This window comes from Mustelus asterias, chromosome 5, assembly GCF_964213995.1.
Source record: "Mustelus asterias chromosome 5, sMusAst1.hap1.1, whole genome shotgun sequence".
Taxonomy (NCBI): domain Eukaryota; kingdom Metazoa; phylum Chordata; class Chondrichthyes; order Carcharhiniformes; family Triakidae; genus Mustelus; species Mustelus asterias.
This window is the reverse complement of record NC_135805.1, coordinates 31,265,685-31,291,270: the sequence shown is the minus strand read 5'-3', so window position 1 is coordinate 31,291,270 and position 25,586 is coordinate 31,265,685. Positions and strand designations below refer to the sequence as shown.

General features: G+C 46.8%; 1 protein-coding gene across 1 annotated transcript in view; it reads right to left on the bottom strand.

Moving 5' to 3' along the window:
• The window catches only part of ak9 (adenylate kinase 9), a 370,082-nt gene that overhangs the window by 24,280 nt on the left and 320,216 nt on the right, over positions 1 to 25,586 (bottom strand). Inside the window, exons 41-44 of the mRNA XM_078213534.1 lie at positions 23,964 to 24,160; positions 20,556 to 20,725; positions 20,354 to 20,452; positions 7,371 to 7,473 (exon numbers count right to left, since the gene is read on the bottom strand). Of these exons, the coding sequence (XP_078069660.1) occupies positions 7,371 to 7,473; positions 20,354 to 20,452; positions 20,556 to 20,725; positions 23,964 to 24,160 (569 nt within the window). The remainder of the gene's footprint in view (positions 1 to 7,370; positions 7,474 to 20,353; positions 20,453 to 20,555; positions 20,726 to 23,963; positions 24,161 to 25,586) is intronic.

The window sequence follows — 25,586 nt, the reverse complement described above, 5'->3', positions numbered from 1 at the left end:
TACCTCATGCCCTCTCAGAGTTCATCTCATGAATGAGACCCGACTCCTCATCCTGCCAATCTATTCCCATTCAATTTCCCTTCCCAACCCCCATTCTAGTCAATATTGTAAATGGTTATGTAATAACTCAGCAAATCTGACTGTAAAGGAACTTAGTTTATTTACAGAATACAAAGTAAAACCACTACCGTGCTAGTCACACTAATCCCTGCTGGGACAAGTAGTTCTTCTGGCCAAGTCCTGGGTCTGCCTTATAAAAGGCTTAGGTAATGAGTTCCAGCTGGCTAAGCCATTGCCTGTTACAAGGGGTACTCATACTCAACAAGTCCCACAGGGAGATCAATTAGTGATTCCCCATGGATCTCTTAGGGGTTATCACAGTAACCTTTCCTCTGGTACTGTCTGACTTGATTTCAAAGCCAGCATTGTGAAGTTGTACGAACTAAGGAATAGCATGATGGGAAAATTGTTTAGCTATTTGGTACAATATAAGCAAGGCTGACTCCGCATAACTTAAGGCTGTATAAATAAAACAAGATAAGGTCAGGATGACGGAGTCGCCGACTTTCTTCTGTTCCATCAAAGGACAAGATAAGGGTATGAATGATGAGACAAAGAGTTCTAGGAGGTCAGCAAGTTATGACATGATTAATGACATAGAACATAGAACATAGAACAGTACAGCACAGAACAGGCCCTTCGGCCCACGATGTTGTGCCGAGCTTTATCTGAAACCAAGATCAAGCTATCCCACTCCCTATCATCCTGGTGTGCTCCATGTGCCTATCCAATAACCGCTTAAATGTTTCTAAAGTGTCTGACTCCACTATCACTGCAGGCAGTCCATTCCACACCCCAACCACTCTCTGCGTAAAGAACCTACCTCTGATATCCGTCCTGTATCTCCCACCACGAACCCTATAGTTATGCTCCCTTGTAATAGCTCCATCCACCCGAGGAAATAGTCTTTGAACGTTCACTCTATCTATCCCCTTCATCGCTTATGATTCTATTACTAATCAAATTCCTGAATATGCTCTGGTCACGCAAACTGATAATGATTATGTATAAATATTGAACTGATTCTTTGTGTAATTGCAGACTTGAGGAGGAATTAGCAAAGTTGTACCGACTGCTCTCTGAACTCAAGTTTTCAGCCAAAACTGCATGCAGTCTTTCGTAAATAAATACTAGTTGTTTTGTCGGAACGAACTTTGTTGAGTTTTTCTATCACAGTCAAGAAGCAGGAAAGTTTCCACTTCAACATTTGGCGCTGCGAAGCAGAAACCAATACCCTGAGTGAATTCCGTGAGGGACTAAGAAGTGATCGAGCCATGACCCGGAGGGAAGAGACGGATGCCGGCACAAGGTAAGATTTACCATGGTCTCTCTCTCTCCCTCGGATCGGTGCTACAACCCCTCGTCCCTGACGGAGGACACTAACAGGTGACAGTATTGGAATCTAAATTGGACTGTGAGTAGAGTATTTCGGGTCAGGGACCCGATAGAGTGTTTAGGGTCAGGGACCCGATTGTGGCTAGCCTAAGGTCAGGAACCCCTTGATCCCCTTTTACATCTGGATCAGGGTTACACAGGCTTAGTTTGGGTCAGGGACCCTGTGATTTGAATAGTTTGGGTCAGGGACCCTATGATTTGACTTTGGTACCAGGAATTCTTTTTCTTAACATTTTTTGCCAGGGGCACAGTATACTTACGCTATGGGACAGAGTTTAGACAAAACGGGGAAATTCTCCTTTGCTTTTTATGTGTTCTGAGTCCCCTACTCAGGAGCGTAATTTACATCACTTATCTGCCGCACTAAATAGTAAATTAGGTAATGATATTTGGCCACTAGGCGGCACATGGAACTTGGATAATTGCACTGCAGCAGTAAAAGCTATTTGGACAAAAAATGCAGGTTCCAAGTGGAAAACTTTAATTTCAAAATGGAAAAAAGAGTCGACTAGGCGCCACGAACAATCGTTATTAATGAATTGGAGGGATAACACCCGTAAAAGAGGGATTGATGAATGTGTGGATGGGAAATTGAAAGATTGGAAAACATTAAAATTGGAATGTGAACTTTGGGATAGGAAGCATCATGGGACAAAACGACAGGGTAGGGATAAGAAATCATTGGGTGATAGGCAGGCTGGGCTAACCCATCAAATTAAACAACAGGAGGATCCTCTCAGTTGCTCTGGCATGCCGCTGTTGCCCTATTGCTTCCTCGTCAATTGGCTATTATTAAATGTGCTGCGCACACCAAGAGGGACACTCCTGTGCAATTAGGGAATGCCCGTGCTGATTCAGCTGCTAAGGCGGCAGCTGTATCGGCCTCTGTCATTGTTCCCACTGGGGGTAATCAGGCTCTAATTCGGGTACCTGCATTAGGGACGAAGGGAATGCCAGAGATAACTGGGGTTCAACAATTACAGAGGGACGCCTCTGATTCTGAGTGCACACTATGGAAGTCAATGGGGTGTTCGCACTCCTTGGCACAGGACCACATCATTACTCCAGTTGGTCAAGTTTGTATTCCGGATTCTTTATTGCCGGTACTTATTGACTATTTGCATTCTTGTACCCATCTCGGCAAGGAGGGAATGGTACAGCTACTTCTAAAGACTTGGTGGCACCCAGATTTGAATACAGCAGCGCAAACGCGGCTGGATCGATGCCTCATTTGCATGAGGAATAATAAGCGTAAAGGCATTAAATGCCCTCCCGGAACCACTCCCTTGCCAGATGGTCCTTTTGCCTGTAAACAGCTTGATTTTATTGAATTACCAAAAGTAAATTACTATAAATATTGTTTAGTAATAATCGATATGTTTAGTAAATGGATTGAAGCCTTCCCCACCACGAATTGTACTGCACATACGGTGGTGAAGTTATTGTTGACAGAAGTTATTCCCCGTTTTGGGGTTCCCAAAATGGTGAGCTCAGATAATGGATCACATTTTGTGGCTTGGATCAATACTGAATTGTGCGAAGCACTCGTAATTAAACAACAACCGCACTGCGCGTATCACCCGCAGGCTGCAGGAATTGTGGAAAGAGCCAACCGGACTTTAAAAGAAAAATTATCTAAATTGACTGAAGAAACTGGATTAAATTGGCTAAAGGTATTACCCTTGGCACTGTTTCACATGCGGGTGACTCCACATTCGCGGACCAGACTGTCAGCTGCAGAGATAGTCTACGGTTGGCCAATGAGGACTCCCTGGGATGCCCATGAAAAACCCCTCGAGGGAGTAGACCTCCATGTGATGGGGGAACAGATGCAGAATTATTTGAAGCAATTAACACTTTCTCTGAAGTTTCTGCACTCACAGGTGAAACAGGCACGCCTCCCAGTAACAGCAGGGACAGCCACCCCTCGATATCCAGTGTTCGAACCCGGAGACTACGTATTGGTGAAGAACTGGGACAGAAAGAAGTTGGGACACCGCTGGAGCGGACCTTTTCAAGTACTACTGACCACACCAACTTCCGTCAAGCTTGAAGGACGTTCAAGTTGGACTCACCTGTCAGACTGTAAGAAGATTGTCTCCAACCCAGATATGAACACACGATGAAGATCTTCGTTATATTTTTTGGACTTTCTGGACTATTTGGCCTTAATGGTCAATCGGTAGTGAAAAAGCAAACTACCCGGGGACTGCATGCCAATACCTATTTATATATGTCATATATTTATGTGAGCAAGTGTTGGGTTTGTGCCCACATCTCCGTCCATTCGAGGGAAGGAATACCTCTCCAATCCCTCCCATTCCATATAGAAGAGACAGTTGAATGGATTCTACGTCAAAACTGAACATGGCGGGGGGGGGGGGGGGGGGGGGGGAGATATGAGAGACTGGAAATTGGCTGGCTATGAAATGACTAGGTTTTCGGCTTGGTACCAGCCTGCTTATAATCATGCCTTGCTTCCACCCTCCCTTACCGTCCCCTCGAGTGATGTGTGAGGTTCCCTATGTTTTAGTAAATCAGGGAAAGGAAAGTTGATGGGACAAAGTAGATGCAACCTCACAGCTGAGTGGCAAGGACCAGTAGCAAACCTATCCACCAAGGGTATGTTTATTCTTGATTGGTCCAGGATATGGAATATAACCTCTAATAGCTCATGGGCACATACTTCCCCAATACCCTGGATGACAATGGCTGATGATTTTACGCCCAATAATGGAACATATTTCATAATGTGGCACTAAAGCATACTCGTGGCTTCCTACCAATTGGATAGGATCCTGTTATCTGGGATATGTCGTACCCTACATGCACCACCTACCCTCCCTTCAGCATCACCCCTCGTGAGCCAAAAGGACCATTAGCGGAACCGAACGGTTCTTTATGATGGCCTTTCCATTATATGGAATGGACAGGGCAGCCAACGAACTGATTCTTATGGCCTCAGCATTGGAACAACTGGCAAACGTAACAACGGCGGAAGCCAGGGCAACTGGACAGGCACTGGCCGAGGTCTCAGCTGAGCAGGTGGCTGTCCGGACCGTGGCATTACAAAATCAACTGGCTTTGGATTATCTGTTAGCCTCGCAGGGAGGAACGTACGCCATTGTAAGTCAGGAATGCTGTACTTATATCCCAGACGCCTCTGAAAATATCACCAACCTGGCCGACCATATTAAGAGACAGGCTGATCAAATTCAAGAGATTGGCCGTGAATTTCATGATTATGACCCACCGGGTTGGTTAGGATGGCTGGGTCACGGATTATTTGATTGGATCTTTAAGGCCTTCATGTTACTACTACTACTGCTACTGGGGATAGGATTGCTTGGTTGCTTGTGCAAATGCATTTTTAATCGGGTCATGGATGTACCTATTTAATTAGTTGTCATGATATGACAAAAGGAGGGAATGTGAAGTTGTACGAGCTAAGGAATAGCATGATGGGAAAATTGGTTAGCTATTTGGTACAATATAAGCAAGGCTGACTCTGCATAACTTAAGGCTGTATAAATAAAACAAGATAAGGTCAAGGATGACGGAGTCACCGACCTTCTTCTGTTACATCAAAGGACAAGATAAGGGTATGAATGATGAGACAAAGAGTTCTAGGAGGTCAGCAAGTTTGACATGATTAATGACATTGCTTATGTTTCTATTACTAATCGAATTCCTGAATATACTCTGGTCATGCAAACTGATAATGATTATGTATAAATACTGAACTGATTCTTTGTGTAATTGCAGACTTGAGGAGGAATTAGCAAGTTGTACCAACTGCTTTCTGAACTCAAGTTTTCAGCCAAAACTGCATGCAGTCTTTCGTAAATAAATACTAGTTGTTTTGTCAGAACGAACTTTGTTGAGTTTTTCTATCACAGTCAAGAAGCAAGAAAGTTTCCACTTCAACAGCATCATCATCCAGTCTTCTAAATATCTATTCTTGATCATTTTGTCATTGAAAGCTACCTCCCTAACTCCAAACTGTTTTTCCTCTCCAAAATTCTTGAAACTGATAGATGTGCGGGTTAGGTTGATTGGCCATGCTAAAATTGCCCCTTAGTGTCCTGGGATGCGTAGATTAGAGGGATTAGCGGGTAAAATATGTAGGGATATGGGGGTAGGGCCTGGGTGGGATTCTGGTCGGTGCAGACTCGATGGGCCGAATGGCCTCTTTCTGTGCTGTAGGGTTTCTATGATTTCTATCTTTCCACCCCTCTATATTAACCCAGGCATCACCTTTATATTGGTAAAGTGTTTGTCCAATAAACAGACATAAGGTCCTCTTATTAAAAATTTCCCTTGAAGAGATAACCACTGACCTTCTATGGGAGCTCTGGACAGAAGCACAGAGGGCAATAAAACCAAGGTCACCTGCTCTCCAAAATCCATTGAGGTGATATCGATGCCTGGACTGATTTAGTGGTATCCTCCAATTCTGTACCTTCCTGCAAGGGTATTGGTCATTGTAGTGATTTGTTACACTCCCCATTTCATGGGTCTTTAGAGAAGTGTGCACTTTGAGGGCAATGAGGAACTGGCTCATCAGGGGAAAAGCAGGAGTAGGAGATAAGAGAAGAAGAGGAGGTTGAACAGAGAGGTGCTTACGCTGTATGACAAGGTGGCCTCCTCCAGCCACCATCTGGCAACAGGACCTCCATCCTATCTCTAATGGCCTCTAGTATTAGATTCATTAGATCAATAAAGTAAACCTGCTTGTCCAAACACCAACCCTTCGGATCCACTGTGACATCTTACTTCTCTCTGATGTAGTGAGAGGCTTTGGCACAAATCGCCGATCTATCGCTCATGATAACCAGCAGCTTCAGTGATGGTTGCCATGGGGTGTCTATATGAGTCCCACACAAATCTAACCATTCCATTCATGCCCCTACCTGTCTAGGTGGATAGGAAACCTAGCTCTCTACAAGTTATGGACTTTCCCATGTAAAAATCTGAACTTCACTCACTGAAAACTTCTGATCTGAAAACAAACTCTATTCCTGTTTCCTGTCTCTGTGGTGAAAATATACTCATACTCTTCATTACAAAGAATACGTACTTTCACTTCCATAATATCACCTAACTCTGCTCTTTCCTCAACCCATTTACTTCCAAAACCTTCATCTATGGCCTTTTGACTTATATACCCAGTTATACTAATGCTTTGCTTGCTGCCTCACATTCTCCACAAGTCCTGTCATTCATCAACCCTGTCTGGGGACACAGATCCCAAATAAGTGTAGTGGATTTCAAATTCTAACCACTCTCCTTATTGAATTTATTAGTGATAATATATATATATAATACCTAATGTTGGCCTCCCCTACAGATGGAAACATCATTTCTACATCTACCAGGCTGAATCGCTTCATAATTTTCAAGACCTCCATTGAATCAATTCTTAGCCTTTTCGAGAGAAAAGAGCTCAGTTTTTCTAGATAGTTATAACCTCAAAACAGTCCAAAGGACCTAATTTATTTTCAACAGAAATAGTGCCTAGAGCCATGAAGATGGAGTTATGAAGAGGATGTGCAAAGATAGACTCCAAAAACAGTCATGTGAGATGCCAGTGGTGGTGCAGTTTTCCTGCTGTTGATGGGTGTAAACCTGATTGAAGAGTTTGAACCAGGAGTGGTGAGAGAGGCAACAATGATGTTGTGCAGAATTTTGATAAGTCAAGCTCAACAACAGCGTAAGAAAACTACAGTTAATTCAAAAAACCACAAGATGTGAACTTCAATGGGAGGTCTATTCTGTTATTATGATTACTTACTCTGGGAAGATGAAGACGTTTTCCAATGAATGTAAATAAACATGATTACAGGAAGACAAGCACTGCCAGTAGCATTTACATTAACTATAAACATTAAATAGTCAGCAATAAATGCCCTTACTTGTTCCATATATCCAAGCATTGGAAGTGAGGCGGCAAGAACTGGTTCCTTCACTGGTGGAAGTTTATTTGGGAGTGTCAGATCCCAATACTTGTCAGGAAGTCTGGAAGGAAGTAAAACTCAGATTGGTGATTCTAAGACACCGACACCTTAATTTTCTGATCATAATTCCTTATTTCAGAGAAATATTTTAGGGAAATCGTAAATCCGATGGCCCAGACTGGCAAATGTGCTGGAATTTTATTCTGCTAGAACATTACCAACTTTGGCACACATATCATTGCCTGTTGTCATTTCCAGCAGCCAAAGAAAGTACACATCTAAATGGCAGCCCATATGATAATGATTTGGTGCTATTATATGTCACATCTCCTGACATTTCTACCTCCCTTATACTAATTCATGTCCCATATGAAACTAACATTCAGAGTTGCTAGGTGCTGCAGATGGAAACAAATTAAAAAACAACAGCTACATATGTAAGTATGTAAGGAAACTTGAGAAACTCGGCATCACCACCAGCAGCAACCAAGCCTCCCCCGGTACCACAGTAGAAAACAGTACCACTGCAGGAAAGTCCATTGTCAACTTATCGGACTATACACTTCAGCCAGATGAAATCGAAGTTCTCAGCCGAGGGCTCAACTTTTGCCCCACTACCAAAATAGACCCCATCAGTCTCGCAGCGGACACAGAGGAATTCATCAGGCGAATGAGGCTGCGGGAGTTCTTCCACAAACCCCAAGAGGCCAACAGCGAACACAATGAGACAGCTAATGACCCGGAACAGCAGACAGAGAGATCCGCAGTGCAACCGAAGAGGAAAGAGTCGAATTGGACTCCTTCAGAAGGCCGCTGCCCTCGACTTGACATGTATGCCCAAGCCATCAGGAGGTGCGTCAACACCAAATACCCAGTCCTACTCCACTCAGACCGGCAGCCAACAGACCAACTTGCACTCTGTGGCCATTGAAAGGCATTCTGCTATCCCTATAATTAAAAGGGTGTTTGGTAATGGAAAACTGGCCTTGGTAAGATTATTACATTGGAGGAGTAAAGGAAGTTTTATCTTCCCTCCAGACCATCTTTACATTTGAGACAAGTAATTCTCCGATAATAAACATGTCTCTTTTTGGGAAACTTGAAGCCTATGGTACAAGCATCAAAGACTGGGCTCAGTCTGCAGATCACATGCATTTTTTTTTCAGGCCAACAGTATTAAGGCGGACAAGAAGCAGAAAGTGATCCTATTGATGGCATGGGGGGTTTCGGCCTTAAGTGTAATCGAAAGCTTGACCTACCTGGATGCCTCTGAGTCCAAAACTCATGAATTAGTAGACTTAATTAAAAACTATTATGATTCAAAACCTTCCATAATACTCCAGTGATATCACTTTAACATGGCAGGATGAATGCCTCGGGAATCTGCCACCGAATTTCTGAACAGGCTGCGAAAATTGGCAGAGCATTGTGAATTCGGGCCACCCTTGAACGACATGTTGCGAGATAGACTGGTCTGAGAATTAACAAAGTGACAGTCCAAAAGAAATTATTGGCAGAACCCATTTTGGATCTAAAGAAACCATTGAGATAGCTCTACTGTTGGAGAACGCAGAGAAAGGAGCTCAGAAACTCCAGCGAACGTCAGATAGCAGGGGACTGGGGGGAGAGGCCTCCTGCAGCATCCATCCCTCAACTGAGAACAACGGTATCAAGAAAAAGAAATATTTTAAATTTCCCAGCATCCCTGGCAGCGGTGGAGCCCGAGTCGCATCACCACTCTGTCAAGGGAAGTCAGGGATAGCTGTCAGCCTCCTAGGAAGACTATTCCAAAAGGTTGTAGATGATAGACGGCAGAATGTTGCAAATGCTGCACAAGACCACAATCAAGGCTAAATGTAGGAACAGTCAAAACGTATGCTATTTCAAGAGAAGGCCAAGACCAGTACCGAATCGTACCTTGTGGAAAGGCCCACAACCAAGGATAATGTATTTAAATCACATCTCCATGACAAAGGTTGTCTCCATAATGGTGGAGTTGTTAGTAAATGGCCACCCATTAAAAATGGAGGTGGATATGGGGGCTGCAGTCTCCGTTATTGGGAAGCAGGATCATGCCCGTTTTCTCGGCTCTTGCAATTTTACAGGAACCGGATTTCTGGCAAGGTCAGCCTCTCACTGGAAATGTGTGAGAGGCTGAATAATTTATTTAAATGCTTATTTGCATCTGTTTAGTGAGCCTGGCGCTCAATCATCCAGGCTCACTTGCCTTTATGGCCTCGCCGGGAGAGGTTCCCTCCAGTGAGGAAAACACCTACTCGCCATGAATGGGGAACAGTCGTGTTGGCCTCGCCGGTGGAACTGGAGGCCATTGTGGCCCCGCAGGGAGGCCGAGGACAAAGGGGCACACCCCCTGGCAATGCCAACCTGGCACCTTGGCACTGCCCACCAGACTGTGTGAGGGGGCTTATGGGGTTGGGCCTATGGGGGCAGGGCATGAAGGGGATGGCCTGATTGTGGGGGACCCGCTGTCACTCAGCAACAGAATTGGATCGGGGGGGGAGGGGCACCTGCTGCCACCGTATAATGGGATCGGATCATGGGGAGAGGAAGAGCATGATCAGTCTGGGCTGTGAGGGGTGTCAACAGGGGCTGGATACCCATGCATTGTGGGGCTTATGTCCAGTCATGGGCTCTCGTGATTGCGGGGGGGTAGGGAGGGAGTTGATTTAGGCTGGCTCCAGCAGCAGGGTCTGACAGCTCTCTCTCTGTCTGTCAAACGCCTGCTGCTGAAATTGTGCATGTGCGGCATTAGAGATCTGCACATGTGCAGTAACTCCCTCTGGTGAATTAAAGTCAGCCCACTGCCTGCAGCAGCCAGAAACAGTCTACACTATTTTTTCAATGACTAAGTTTGTAAGATTGGGCGTGAAAACACACCCAAAAAACGGAATTGGAGATCTCCCATTTTCACGCTAGCTGGGCACTTAGAATTATTCTCGTAAAATTCCGCCCATTATCGACTCCAGGCTGGTATTCAGCTCCTGAACTTAGAAAGCAGAAAAGAAAAACTAGCCACCTACGCAGGGGGACCGTTGCAAATAAAGGACATCACGCGATCCAAGGGACTTGCAGGCAGCAGTCAGCTCAACTTCTACTCATCACTGTATGGGAACAAGGACTTAGCATCACTGGGAGAGATCGGCTCCAACGCATCAGACTGAACTGGCTGGAAATCTTTAGGCTAGGCATGGAGACTGCACAAAGTCATCCGTAAGTACTCTGAAGTCTTCCAAGAAGGGCTTGGGAAAATAAGGGAAGCCAAAGCTAAGATTAACATAGACCTTTACGAGCGAGACCAGTTCCATACTCCCTATTGGGAAAGATAGAATCAGAACTAGAACGCATGGAAAAGCTCGTTGTTGGAGTTGCATGCATCCAGGCAAAATGGAGAGTATTTCGTCTCACTCCTGATTTGTGCCTTATAGATGGTGGAGAAGCTTTGAAATGTAAGGAATTAAGTTCCTTGCTGTAGAGTGCCCTACCTCTGACTTGCTCAGTGGCTGTTGAATGACTGTAGGAAAGTTAGGGTAATTTTAGTGGGGGATTTTAACTTGCATATAAACTGTTGTAACCAGACTAACAACAGAATGGTATTGAATTTCCTGAGTTGTCCAGGATTATTTTCTGTGGCAATATTCCACAGGGGGAACCAACAAGGGGGCATGCCACATTAAATTTAGTAAAGATGTATGGGTCAGATTTAGACAAGGGAGCTTTGGGGTACTGGTAATGTTATTAGGCTAGTTCTTGAAAGGCCCAGGCTAATACTGTAGTAGCACATATTCATAGAAACATAGAAAATAGGGGCAGGATTCGGCTGAGCCTGCTCCACCACTCAGTATGATCATCTAACTCAATAGCCTGATCCCACCATCCCCCTTTATCCTTTGATCCCTTTCACCCCAAGAGCTATATTGAACTCCTTTTTGAAAACATACAGGGGGTGATTCTCCCATCCCTCTGTGCTAAGGTTTTAGCACAGCGGGCTGGGAGATTCTCACATCGCCCGATTTGCACATGTGTTCCCGCCCTGATAGCATCAGCTCCGCGTCAGAAATCAGCAGGGAGGCACCAAGACCATTTAAATGGTCATTTCAATATAATTTAAATGTGATCAGTGGTCCCGGGACTGAAGTCTATGGGCCCACTAGTACCTTCCACCCCCCCCCACCAGAGTGGTTCACTCCAGCAGGAATTACAATAGCTCCCCACCAACGGGGAACTTGTGGCCCGACCCTGCTGGAGTGAAGGGAGTGGGTAATCGGGAGCCCCCTGAGGGTCCGGCGGCGGGGAAGGTTCCCCTGAGCATTGGCACCTTGGCAGTGCCAGCCTGGGCCCTCTGGCACTGCCCAAGGAGCAAAGTGCCAATGCGCAGGGGCACCTTGGCACTGCCCAGCAGGGCTTGGTGGGCCAATTGGCGGGGGTGGGGGGGGGGGGCTGGGGGGGGGTCGGGACTGTGGGGAGGGGGGTTCGGGACTGTGGCAGGGGGGTGGGGGGGAATGAGGGTGCTGGAGATCGGGGCGTGCGGAAGGGGGGTGATTTGGGGCTGGCCCAGGAATGTTCGGGTGGGGGGGGGGGAGGGGGCGTGGGTGGTTGGGTGGAGGGCTGGCGATGCAGGGATCGTGGAGCTGGCCAACGATTGAGCTGGCCAGCAATTGGGAGGCTGGCAGTGCGGGACTACTGCGTATGCGCCCATCTTGGCACTGACAGATTGGCGCATGCGCAGTGGCCCGCTCAGCGTTATGCTGCCGGCCTCTCCAGCGGGAATAGGCTCTGCTCCCTGATTTTTAATGATATACACACTAGTGACCTCTGCAGTGCACAGATGTGGGAGATTCATTTTGAAAATCCTGCTGAAAAAACCAGTGTGAATTGCTCCAGTTTTCACACGAATTCGACACTTAGAATTGTTTTGGGAAAATGCCGGCCACAATGTTTAGCAGTCAACTACTTTCTGTGGTAATGAATTTAACAGGATGACCACTCTGAGTGAAGAAATTTCACCCGATCCCAGTCCTAAAAGGTTTACGCCGCATCTATAGACCAAGGTCCCTTGTTCCTCCCATCGGGTACATCCTTCTTGCATGTACCCTGTCTCGTCCTGTTAGTATTTTATGTTTTCCATGAGACCTTCCCTCATTCTTCTAAACTCCAGTGAATATAATCCTAACCAACTCAATCTCTCCTCACACCTCATAGAATCATAAAGTCATAGAGGTTTACAGCATGGAAACAGGCCCTTCGGCCCAACTTGTCCATGCCGCCCTTTTTTTTAAACCCTTAAGCTAATCTCAATTGCCCGCATTTGGCCCATATCCCTCCATACCCATGTAACTATCTAAATGCTTCTTAAAAGATAAAATTGTACCCGCCTCTACTACTACCTCTGGCAGCTTGTTCCAGACACTCACCCTGCTCTGTGTGAACAAATTGCCCCTCTGGACACTTTTGTGTCTCTCCCCTCTCACCTTAAACCTATGCTCTCCAGTTTTAGACTCCCCTACCTTTGGGAAAAGATATTGACTATCTACCTTGTCAATGCCCCTCATTATTTTATAGACCTCTATAAGGTCACCCCTCAGCCTCCTACGCTCCAGAGAAAAAAGTCCCAGTCTATTCAGCCTCTCCTTATAACTCAATCCATCAAATCCCAGTAGCATCCTAGTAAATCTTTTCTGCACACTTTCTAGTTTAATAATATCCTTTCTATAATAGGGTGACCTATTAATAGAATTGCACACAGTATTCCAAGTGTGGCCTTACCAATGTCTTGTACAACTTCAACAAGACGTCCCAACTCCTGTATTCAATGTTCTGACTGATGAAACCAAGCATGCCGAATGCCTTCTTCACCACTCTGTCCACCTGTGACTCCACTTTCAAGGAGCTATGAACATGTACCTCTAGATCTCTTTGTTCTGTAACTCTCCCCAATGCCCTACCATTAACTGAGTAAGTCCTGCCCTGGTTCAGTCTACCAAAATGCATCACCTCGCATTTGCCGAAATTTAACTCCATCTGCCATTCGTCAGCCCACTGGCCCAATTGATCAAGATCCCGTTGCAATCAGAGATAACTTTCTTCACTGTCCACTATGCCACCAATCTTGGTGTCATCTGCAAACTTACTAACCATGCCTCCTATATTCTCATCCAAATCATTGATATAAATGACAAGTAACAGTGGGCCCAGCACTGATCCCTGAGGCACACCGCTGGTCACAGGCCTCCAGTTTAAAAAACAACTCTCTACAACCACCCCCTGGCTTCTGTCAAGAATGATATGGAGATGCCGGCGTTGGACTGGGGTGAACTGTCAAGGGTTTCTGTCAAGAAGCCAATTTTGTATCCATTAAGATACCTCACCCTGGATCCCGTGAGATTTAACTTTATGCAACAACCTACCATGCGGTACCTTGTCAAAGGCCTTGCTAAGGTCCATGTAGACAACATCAACTGCACTGCCCTCATCTACCTTCTTGGTTACCCCTTGGTTACCTCTGTGTCACCATCCCAGGAATAATCTGGTAAACCTTCGCTACACTCCCTCTATAGCAAGAACATCCTTCCTCAAAGAAGGATACTAAAACTGCACACAATACTCCAGGTGTACCCACACTAAGGCCCTGCACAATTGCTGCAAGTCATCCTGCCCCTGTACTCGAATCCTCTCACTATGAAGGCCAACATACCATTTGCCTTCTTCACCATCTGCTGCACCTGCATGCTTAACTTCAGCAACTGGTGTACTAGGACACCCAGGTCTTATTATACATTCCCATTTCTCAATTTATAGACATTCAGATAATAATCTGCCTTCCTATTTTTGTTACTGAAGTGGACAATCTGACATTTATCCACACTATACTGCAAATGCCACGCATTTGCCCACGCACTCAGTGTGTCCAGATCACACTGAAGTATCTCTACATCCCCATCATAGCTCATTCTCTCACCCAGCTTTGTGTCAACTGCAAATTTGGAGATATTACATTTAGTTCACTCATCTAAGTCATGAATATACATTATGAATAGCCGGGGTCCTAGCACTGATCCCTATGGTACCCCACTAGTCACTGCCTGCCATTTTGAAAAAGACCAGTTTATTCCTACTCTTTAGGGGCGATCTTACCATTGCGTTGCACCCTTTCAGGCGCAAAAACTTGGTAAAGTAGGATGTGAAGCCAGTAGCGTGATCGATCCCGCGTCCACAGCGGTTCCCCCTTTACCAAGGTCTGAAAATGGCCATGATCGGGAACCTGCCTAAAACGGGCATGACAGCCATTTAGATGTATTTGTATGCATTTCAATCCACTTAACCGGCTGCACGCTGAACTTTAGTGGCATGTCGCCCTTTATGAGCGTGTTCGCCCATCCGGAATCGGCCTGAAACAGACTTGCTCCATAAAAATCCTATTCGGGCACTCCATCAATGAGGGTTAGAGAGGAGGTACGTGCCGAGCGTCCGACGGCTCCGTGCTGCTTTCCGGGATCCTTTCATTTTTTGGGTTGGGGAGAGGGTTGTTGTCAGCAGCGTGTCCAATGTCCGATTTGCAGCATGAATCCAGGTCTCAGCACTGACCTCACGTCTTGTGAATGCTCCTGGGTCCTAATGCACTCCAGCTGAAGGATATGCACAAAGCCCTTGGAAATTGCACTGCTGCAGACTCAGAACTCTTAAAGGAGCTGTGATTCTGGGGGTCATGTGGGTGGGGAATGGGAGGTCTGTGATGCTGGGGAGCATGTGGGTGGAAAATGGGGGCTCTGTGATGCGGGGGGGGGGGCATGTGGTTGGGAAATAGGGGCTCTGTGATGCTGGAGGGCATGTGGGTGGGGGGAATGGGCAGTATGTGCTGCTGGGCTTGGGGCAAGCAGCATTCCTTCACCTCTACATGTGTTTCTCTCCTTCTCCGCCCCCCCCTTCAGAGTGACAAGATGGCTTTTGCGATGCAACCGATTGATCCAGGGTGCTGGGGATGGAAAAATCTGGGGGCGATTGGGGGAAGAAGCTAGGTGGGGTTAAGCACTCACCCTTTCTGCCTGGATGAGGTCACTGACCTTCTTGTGACACTGCTTCCCCATTCTGGGGGCCAGTGCCATTGACAGAAGAGGCAACTGCCTTCCAGATCGTATTGCCATCAGCCCCTTGGGTCTTCGTCCTTTTGGGGGAAGAGCGTGTCTCTCCTTGCCTCTGCTGCATCCAGCAGCCTTCTGAGGTTGCCTTCAGTGAATCTGGGGGCTGGTCGTTTGGTCATTTTCTTCCTGCACTGCCTGCCTGTCCATCCTTGGGGCTTTTATGGAGCTGCCCCTTTTATAGCAGATCAGCTGCAGACAGTCTGGCAGAGCATTTCATAAGTTACATACAGTTTGCTTGTTAGCATTGAGGGGAAGGCAAGTGAGCATTTGCAGGTGTGCTGATGGGGGTGTGGGGGGGCGCGGTGGGATGATGGATCAGTGCTTCCATGATGACTGGGGACAGGTGAGAGAGAGGGAGATGTCATACAGCCATCAGAGTCAGGGGGAGATGGGGGCCTTGTGCAGGAGGGTCTGGGGTTGGGAGGATCACTCTGTCTGCAATCAGTGAGAGAGAAGAGGGGGTGCTGCCACTCTGCCTCAGATTGGTGGGGGAGAAGGGGGGTCCGCTGCCATATGCCTGAGATCGGTGAGGGGGGGGGGCGCTGCCACTCTGCCTGAGATCAGTGAGGGGGATGCTGCCACTGCCTGAGGTTGGTGGGGGGGGGAAGGAGGCCACTGCTACTCTGCCTGAGATTTGTGGTGGGGAAGGAGGGGCCGCTGCCACTCTGCCTGAGATCAGTGGGGAGGTTTGGGGGGGGGGGGGGGGGGGGGGTGGGTCACTGCCACTCTGCCTGAGATCGGAGAGGGGGAAGGGGGGTCTGCTGCCACTCTGCCTGAGATCAGTGGGGAGGTGGGGGGGGGGGGGGGGGTCACTGCCACTCTGGCTGAGATCAGTGAGGGGGAAGGGGGGGCACTACCACTCTGCCTGAGATCAGTGACGGGGAAGGGGGGGCACTACCACTCTGCCTGAGATCAGTGAGGGAGAAGGGGGGTCAGCTGCCACTCTGCCTGAGATCAGTGGGGAGGTGCGGGGGGGGGTCACTGCCACTCTGCCTGAGATCCATGTGGAGGTAGGGGGGGGGTCACTGCCACTCTGCCTGAGATCCATGTGGAGGTAGGGGGGGGGTCACTGCCACTCTGCCTGAGATTGGTGCGGGGGAAGGGGCGCTGCCACTCTGCCTGAGATCCATGTGGAGGTAGGGGGGGGGGTCACTGCCACTCTGCCTGAGATCGGTGAGGGGGAAGGGGGCTGCAGGTAGAAGATGAGCCGTGATGTAAATTGAATAGAACATAGAACATAGAACATTACAGCGCAGAACAGGCCCTTCGGCCCACGATGTTGCACCGACCAGTTAAAAAAAAAAACTGTGACCCTCCAACCTAAACCAATTTCTTTTCGTCCATGAACCTATCTACGGATCTCTTAAACGCCCCCAAACTAGGCGCATTTACTACTGATGCTGGCAGGGCATTCCAATCCCTCACCACCCTCTGGGTAAAGAACCTACCCCTGACATCGGTTCTATAACTACCCCCCCTCAATTTAAAGCCATGCCCCCTCGTGCTGGATTTCTCCATCAGAGGAAAAAGGCTATCACTATCCACCCTATCTAAACCTCTAATCATCTTATATGTTTCAATAAGATCCCCTCTTAGCCGCCGCCTTTCCAGCGAAAACAATCCCAAATCCCTCAGCCTCTCCTCATAGGATCTCCCCTCCATACCAGGCAACATCCTGGTAAACCTCCTCTGCACCCTCTCCAAAGCCTCCACATCCTTCCTGTAATGTGGGGACCAGAACTGCACACAGTACTCCAAGTGCGGCCGCACCAGAGTTGTGTACAGTTGCAACATAACGCTACGACTCCTAAATTCAATCCCCCTACCAATAAACGCCAAGACACCATATGCCTTCTTAACAACCTTATCTACTTGATTCCCAACTTTCAGGGATCTATGCACACATATACCTAGATCCCTCTGCTCCTCCACACTATTCAAAGTCCTCCCGTTAGCCCTATACTCAACACATCTGTTATTCCTACCAAAGTGAATTACCTCACACTTCTCCGCATTAAACTCCATCCGCCACCTCTCGGCCCAACTTTGCAACCTGTCTAAGTCTTCCTGCAAACTACGACACCCTTCCTCACTGTCTACCACACCACCGACTTTGGTGTCATCAGCAAATTTGCTAATCCACCCAACTATACCCTCATCCAGATCATTAATAAATATTACAAACAGCAGTGGCCCCAAAACAGATCCCTGAGGTACACCACTTGTAACCGCACTCCATGATGAATATTTACTATCAACCACCACCCTCTGTTTCCTATCCGCTAGCCAATTCCTGATCCAATTTCCTAGATCACCCCCAATCCCATACATCTGCATTTTCTGCAGAAGCCTACCATGGTGAACCTTATCAAACGCCTTACTAAAATCCATATATACCACGTCCACTGCCCTGCCCCCATCCACCTCCTTGGTCACTTTCTCAAAAAACTCAATAAGGTTAGTAAGGCACGACCTACCTGCCACAAAACCATGCTGACTATCACCTATCAATTCATTACTCTCCAAATAACTATAAATCCTATCCCTTATAATTTTTTCCAACATCTTGCCGACAACAGAAGTGAGACTCACCGGTCTATAATTCCCGGGGAAGTCTCTGTTCCCCTTCTTAAACAATGGGACAACATTCGCTAACCTCCAATCTTCTGGTACTATACCAGAGGCCAACGACGACCTGAAGATCAGAGCCAGAGGCTCTGCAATCACTTCTCTTGCCTCCCAGAGAATCCTTGGATAAATCCCATCCGGACCAGGGGATTTATCTATTTTCAGACCCTCCAGAATATCCTGCACATCCTCCTTATCAACTGTAATACTGTCTATTCTACTCCCTTGCAACCCAGTGTCCTCCTCAGCTATATTCATGTCCCCTTGCGTGAACACCGAAGAGAAATATTGGTTCAATGCTTCACCAATCTCCTCCGGTTCCACACATAACTTCCCTCTGCCATCTATAACTGGCCCTAAACTTGCCCTAACCAACCTTCTGTTCTTGACATACCTATAGAACGCCTTAGGATTCTCTTTAACCCTATCCGCCAAAGTCTTCTCATGTCCCCTTTTAGCCCTTCTAAGCTCGCTCTTCAACTCCCTCTTAGCCAATCTAAAGCTTTCTAGTGCACTACCCGAGTGCTCACGTCTCATCCGAACATAAGCCTCCTTTTTCTTTTTAACCAACAAAGAAACTTTTTTGGTGCACCACGGTTCCCTAGCCCTACCAATTCCTCCTTGCCTGACAGGGACATACCTATCACAGACTCGCAGTAGCTGCTCCTTGAAAAAACTCCACATGTCGGACGTTCCCAGTCCCTGTAATCTCCTAGTCCAACCTATGTTTCCTAATTCTCTCCTAATAGCCTCATAATTACCCTTCCCCCAGCTAAAACCACTGGCCCGAGGTTCATGCCTATCCCTTTCCATCACTAAGGTGAACGTAACCGAATTGTGGTCACTATCACCAAAATGCACACCAACTTCCAAGTCTAGCACCTGGTCTGGCTCATTTCCCAGCACCAGATCCAATATAGCCTCACCTCTAGTTGGCCTGTCTACATACTGAGTCAAAAAACCTTCCTGCACGCTTTGAACAAAAACTGACCCCTCTAACGAGCTAGAGCTATAACAATTCCAGTCAATATTAGTCAAGTTAAAATCCCCCATAACAATTGCCCTATTACTATCACTCCTAAGCAGGATTGACTCCGCAATCCTTTCCTCAACCTCTCTAGAACTTTTAGGAGGTCTATAAAAGACTCCCAACAGGGTGACCTCTCCTCTCCTATTTCTAATCTCCGCCCATACTACCTCAACAGATAAGTCCTCATCAAACCTCCTCTCTGACACTGTGATACAATCTCTGACCAATAATGCTACCCCTCCCCCTCTTCTACCTCCTTCCCTACCTCGACTAAAACATTTGAACCCCGGGACCTGCAGCATCCATTCCTGCCCCTGCTCTATCCATGTCTCTGAAATAGCCACAACATCGAAGTCCCAGGTACTGATCCACGCTGCAAGTTCACCCACTTTATTGCGAATACTCCTGGCATTGAAGTATACACATTTCAAACCCTGCTCCACCCCACCTCTGCAATGCCGTGCATTGCAGTCCCCATCCATGCATCCCTCACTTTCAGCCCCACTACTCAGGATCCCTCCCCCCCCCCGAATCAGTTTAAACCTCCCTGCATGGCCTTAGCAAATTTACCCCCCAGGATATTGGTCCCCTTCTGATTAAGGTGTAGACCATCCTTCTCATAGAGGTCACACCTTCCCCAGTACGAGCCCCAATTGCTTAAGTACCTGAACCCCTCCCTCCTGCACCATCCCCTCAGCCATGAATTCAAACCTTCCCTCTCCCTATTCCTCTCTAAACTATCCCGTGGTACAGGCAAGAGTCCAGAGATAACCACTCTGTCAGTCTTGGCCTTTAGTTTCCACCCCAACTCCATAAATCCCTGCCTAATATCCCCTTCCCCTGGCGGACTTGATTGGCTGAATAGCCTATTCCTATGTTCCTTGAACTTCTTTACACTTCAGTTAAAAAGTAGAAGGAGCTGCCACTAGCAGCCATCGGTTATGATTACCAACACGCATTGTACACCTCCCTTCCATTCATCCTTGGGAGATGTAAACTCCTCCCACCTATTATGTTTTGTTTTTTCTGTCTGCAAGAAAACAGTTACAATATAATTCAACCCCTTTACAAAATGCTTGATATTTGATAATAGGAGCATTGAAATGATATTATTAAGAAGTATTTACCGCATAAATTTATCAAGGTGTTCCTCATCCTGAAAAAGATATAATCTGTTTCTGTACTCAACAGCATAATCTATATGTCCAGGGACCAATGCTTCATATCTGATGAGAAGGATCAAAACAGTAGTTAGAAACATTTCTCTGTCAAGACAATTTTTTTCTACATTTATTAAGTTTCTTTATCGTCTTGATAAATTGAATTTACCTCTGTTTGCCATCCAGAAATGTAACTGGGCAGTAGCCCAGAAATTCTGCCTGTTTAGGAAACCTGGCCTTTACTTCAGCTGCAGTAAGCTTTGTTGGTAGTAGATCAGCTGATGGAAGAGATTGAGAAGCTAATGGAGGTATGAACAACTCTGGATGGTTCAAGAAGAGCTGAGAAATTGATAAAAGTAGACAAATTGAAATTCATGCATTTTTTGTTTAAAACAGTTTTATCAAAATGTTGATAAAGTTAACAATATAAATCATCTTAATTTTCCTGTAAAATGGCATGAATTTCTTAAACAGAAGTATTATTAAACCCATAAATAGGTATTTCTTAAAATATAGGTCTCTATATTTTAAGAAATATAGAGAAGTCTTTGGCAGGTAGGATCAAGGAAAACCCTAAAGCTTTCTATAGGTATGTCAGGAGTAAAAGAATGACTAGGGTAAGATTAGGGCCAGTCAAGGACAGGAGTGGGAAGTTGTGCGTGGAGTCTGAAGAGATAGGAGAGGCACTAAATGAATATTTTTCATCGGTATTCACACTGGAGAGGGACAGTGTTGTTGAGGGGAGTACTGAGATGCAGGCTGTTGGACTGGATGGTATTGATGTTCATAAGGAGGAGGTGTTAGCAATTCTGGAAAGGGTAAAAATAGATAAGTCCCCTGGGCCGGATGGGATTTATCCTAGGATTCTCTGGGAGGCTAGAGAGGAGATTGCAGAGCCTTTGGCTTTGATCTTTGTGTCGTCATTGTCTACAGGAACAGTGCCAGAAGACTGGAGGATAGCAAATGTTGTCCCCTTGTTCAAGAAGGGGAGTAGGGACAATCCTGGTAATTATAGACCGGTGAGCCTTACTTCTGTTGTGGGCAAAGTATTGGAAAGGATTATAAGAGATAGGATTTATAATCATCTAGAAAGGAATAATTTGATTAGGGATAGTCAGCACGGTTTTGTGAAGGGTAGGTCGTGCCTCACAAACCTTATTGAGTTCTTTGAGAAGGTGACCAAAGAGGTGAATGAGGGTAAAGCGGTTGATGTGGTGTATATGGATTTCAGCAAAGCGTTTGATAAGGTTCCCCATGGTAAGCTTTTGCAGAAAATACGGACACATGGGATTGAGGGTGATTTAGTGGTTTGGATCAGGAATTGGCTAGCTGTAAGAAAACAAAGGGTGGTGGTTGATGGGAAATATTCATCCTGGAGTTCAGTTACTAGTGGTGTACCGCAAGGATCTGTTTTGGGAGCACTGCTGTTTGTCATTTTTATTAATGACCTGGATGAGGGCGTGGAAGGATGGATTAGTAAATTTGCAGATGACACTAAAGTCGGTGGAGTTGTAGACAGTGCGGAGGGAAATGGCAGGTTACAGAGGGACATAGATAAGCTGCAGAGCTGGGCTGAGAGGTGGCAAATGGAGTTTAATGCCGAAAAGTGTGAGGTGATTCACTTTGGAAGGAGTAACAGGAAGACAAAGTACTGGGCTAATGGTAAGATACTTGGTAGTGTGGATGAACCGAGGGATCTGGGTGTCCATGTGCATAGATCCCTGAAAGTTGGCACCCAGGTTGATAAGGTTGTTAAGAAGGCGTACAGTGTGTTAGCTTTTATTGGTAGAGGGATTGAGTTTCGGAGCCAGGAGGTCATGTTGCAACTGTACAAAACTCTGGTGCGGCCGCATTTGGAGTATTGCGTACAGTTCTGGTCGCCGTATTATAGGAAAGATGTGGAAGTGTTGGAAAGGGTGCAGAGGAGATTTACCAGGATGTTGCCTGGTATGGTGGGAAAATCGTATGAGGAAAGGCTGAGGGGCTTGAGGTTGTTTTCGTTAGAGAGAAGAAGGTTAAGAGGTGACTTAATAGAGGCATACAAGATGATCAGAGGATTAGATAGGGTGGACAGTGAGAGCCTTTTTCCTCGGATGGTGTTGGCTAGCACAAGGGGACATAGCTTTAAATTGAGGGGTGAGAGATATAGGACAGATGTTAGAGGTAGGTTCTTTACTCAGAGAGTAGTAAGGGCGTGGAATGCCCTGCCTGCAGCAGCGGTGGACTCGTCAACGTTGAGAGCGTTCAAGTGGTTATTGGATAAACATATGGATGATATTGGAATAGTGTAGATTAGAGGGGCTTTAGATTGGTACCACTGGTCGGCGCAACATCGAGGGCCGAAGGGCCTGTACTGCGCTGTAATGTTCTATGTTCTATGTTTAAGATTATCTCTGTATGAATGGATTTAAATGCTATGTCTTGCTGTTTTCTCCTTCATGTTTAACTGCATATTGTGGATATAAATTCTTGTTATTTTAAATAGGACAAGATGGATAATTTTTTCATAAAATTAGACTTCCATATTATTAGCATGAATATATAATTCTACATTTATATGTAATGGATTTGGCAACAGTTGCTAATAAGACCATGCCATGAATGTGTTTGTACAATGTTTGTACAATCTGGAATTTCTCTGGAGCTGCTCCATTCTGCTGGTGCACATAAGAAGGGGTCTTTGTCACAGTTCCAATTAAATTATGGCAGAGGGTGGATACAATTCCAAAAATATCTCAGACCAAAAAGCACAATAACTCCTGCCTCAGAGAGTTGGTGGCCAATCTGATTGCCCGGTATCTCTGTAATTCCAGTTGCAGTGATGGCCAGGAGTGGGACTACAAGCAGTCCCCAAATTCTTAATCCTGGAGTCCAGGATTGGGTATGAGGAAGGTGTCTCATGACAGTGAAAGGAGATGAGGCCCAAGAGGGAAGGCAAAGGAAGGGTGGAGGGCTTTATGGAGAGGCTGGTGGGGAGGGTGGAATAGGGGTCACTACAGGGACAGACCTTGCAGGAGATGAAGAAAGAGACACCTTGAGGGAGGCAGCCTACTTCCCACCCGTTGAGGCCAGGCAGGAAGTGACCCTTAGGTGGCTAATAATTAGCCACTTAAGAGCCTGAAGTGTGGACAGATTGGGGGCAGGCAGAAGGGCTGTGGGAAAACCATCCAGCAAAAGGGGCCCCCATACCCTGTAAAACCACTGGTGGGGTGTTGTAAAATAATGCTCTCGGACATAGAATCTGGGGATTGCTTGTAATCCCAGTGGCCCTGCTGGAACTATCAGATTGGCCAGCAGTTCTCTGAGTTGGGACCTCCACCTGAGTGAGGATGGAAGTCCTGTCTCTAGCTAATTAATTGTCCTCAAAATATAAAATGACTCTGGGGCTGTTCTGATTGCACAGGTATACGTTCCCCACCAATACTTCAGGTGGTAGGGAAGCAAAGCCTCCTATTCAAAAAATCTTGTCCCATCATTTGTGAAGGTTGGGGAACACTTCTTTTAATTCAGGCAAATCGAATGAGCAAATCTTCTCAATTAATGTTGCATTATTATTTTCGACTACAAGTATACTTACATCCAGAGCTTCCTTTGAAGCCATTCTATAGTAATGTCCTTGGAATTCAGCTGCAAATTCTAATGAAGGATCAACAGAGCAGTCTACAAGTTCTCCCTTTAACTGAAGGCTAACAGGACAGTATTGCTGAAACTCTCCAACCCGGGACTGTAGTTCATTGGGCGTGATACACAGACCGGCAATACAGGCAGCTTTACCTGCAGTGAGGAAAGAAACTTTTAGCAACATGATTCGGAATAGTTTTGCAAGTGCCGCAGTTTGATGAGCACTTGGGTTGTACGTGCTCATATCAAGGCCTTGAGTTGTTTTAAACTTCCCAATTTTCACCAAAAATTCCCAGTTTGTTTTAAGTTATATATTGTTGAAAACTGACAATCCCGTAAATTCAATTTTAACATCCTAATTCAAATTTTTTTTCACTTCGGGAAAGGGAGCATTACTGGAACTTCCAAAATACAAGCCAAAATTTTCAGATTTTCTGGTCGTTGTTGGCGACCCCCCGTGGCACATTCCCCGGCAGCAGAGGATGCGGGGTACGCAAAACCATGTAGACATTGGCGTGACTGGAAAAGCCCATCACCTTCCAATGGTGGGCTTCTTCCACTGCCTAAAATACACCCCACGGGGAAATTCCACACCATCCATAATTTCCATGATATTAAACTCACAATTTCCTGTGAGACATGCAGGGGGTGATTCTCCCATTCCAACCCACTAATTTTTTGGCGGGTTCAGTCAGGAGATGCACACTTGCGCGGATTTGCAGGATTCGCACATGCGTTCCCGACGCATGTGCGCCTCCCACCTCTGGAAATCAGGCGTGGTCGGGACCACGCAGGAAACCGGCAGGGAGGCCAGGTAAGTAATTTAAATCTATTTTTAATGTTATTTGCATGTGATTATTGGGCCCGTGACCTGAATTCTCTGGGCCCCATAGCATCTCCCACCCCGCCAGTGCAATTTCACTCTGGCAGGGTTTACAGTAGATCCCCACTTTCGGGGAACTAGGGGGATGAGCGAAGGGGGGCAATCGGGGCCCCCCACGGGGATCAAAGGCCGGAGGGGATGGTGTCCCCTGGGCATGGGCACCCTGGTAGCGCCAGCCTGTGCCTCCTGGCATGTCCACCAGCATGGGGCAGTGCCAAGGGGGTGGGGCCTATTGGGACCGGGGCCTAGGGGCTATTGGTGGGGGTGGGGGTTTCCACTACCACTCTGCCATTTGTATCCGGTCGGGATTGGAATCAGGCCAGTGATCACGGAGGGCTGGGGCGGGGGGTTGTCTGCTGGGGGGGAGGATCTGCCGTGATGTGACGGTGCCAATTCCCATGGGTGGGGGGGGGGGGGGGGGAGTCTGCGGGGTGGGGGATTAGTCACTTCTGGGGGGTGGTTGGGGTCTGGTGATTGGGTTACTCCGGTATGGGTGGGGGGTCGGGGCTGGCCCAGGAATGGTCATGGGGACCCTGATCAGGCCATGGAGGGGTTAGGGAGGCAGCACTTTGGGGTCCCGGGCTGGTCAGCGATCGAACTGCAGGCTGACAGTTCGGGGCCACTACGTATGCGCAGAGTTCTGGAACTGTCAGACTCTGCTGTGAATAGACTCCGCCCCCAAGCTTTTAATGATAT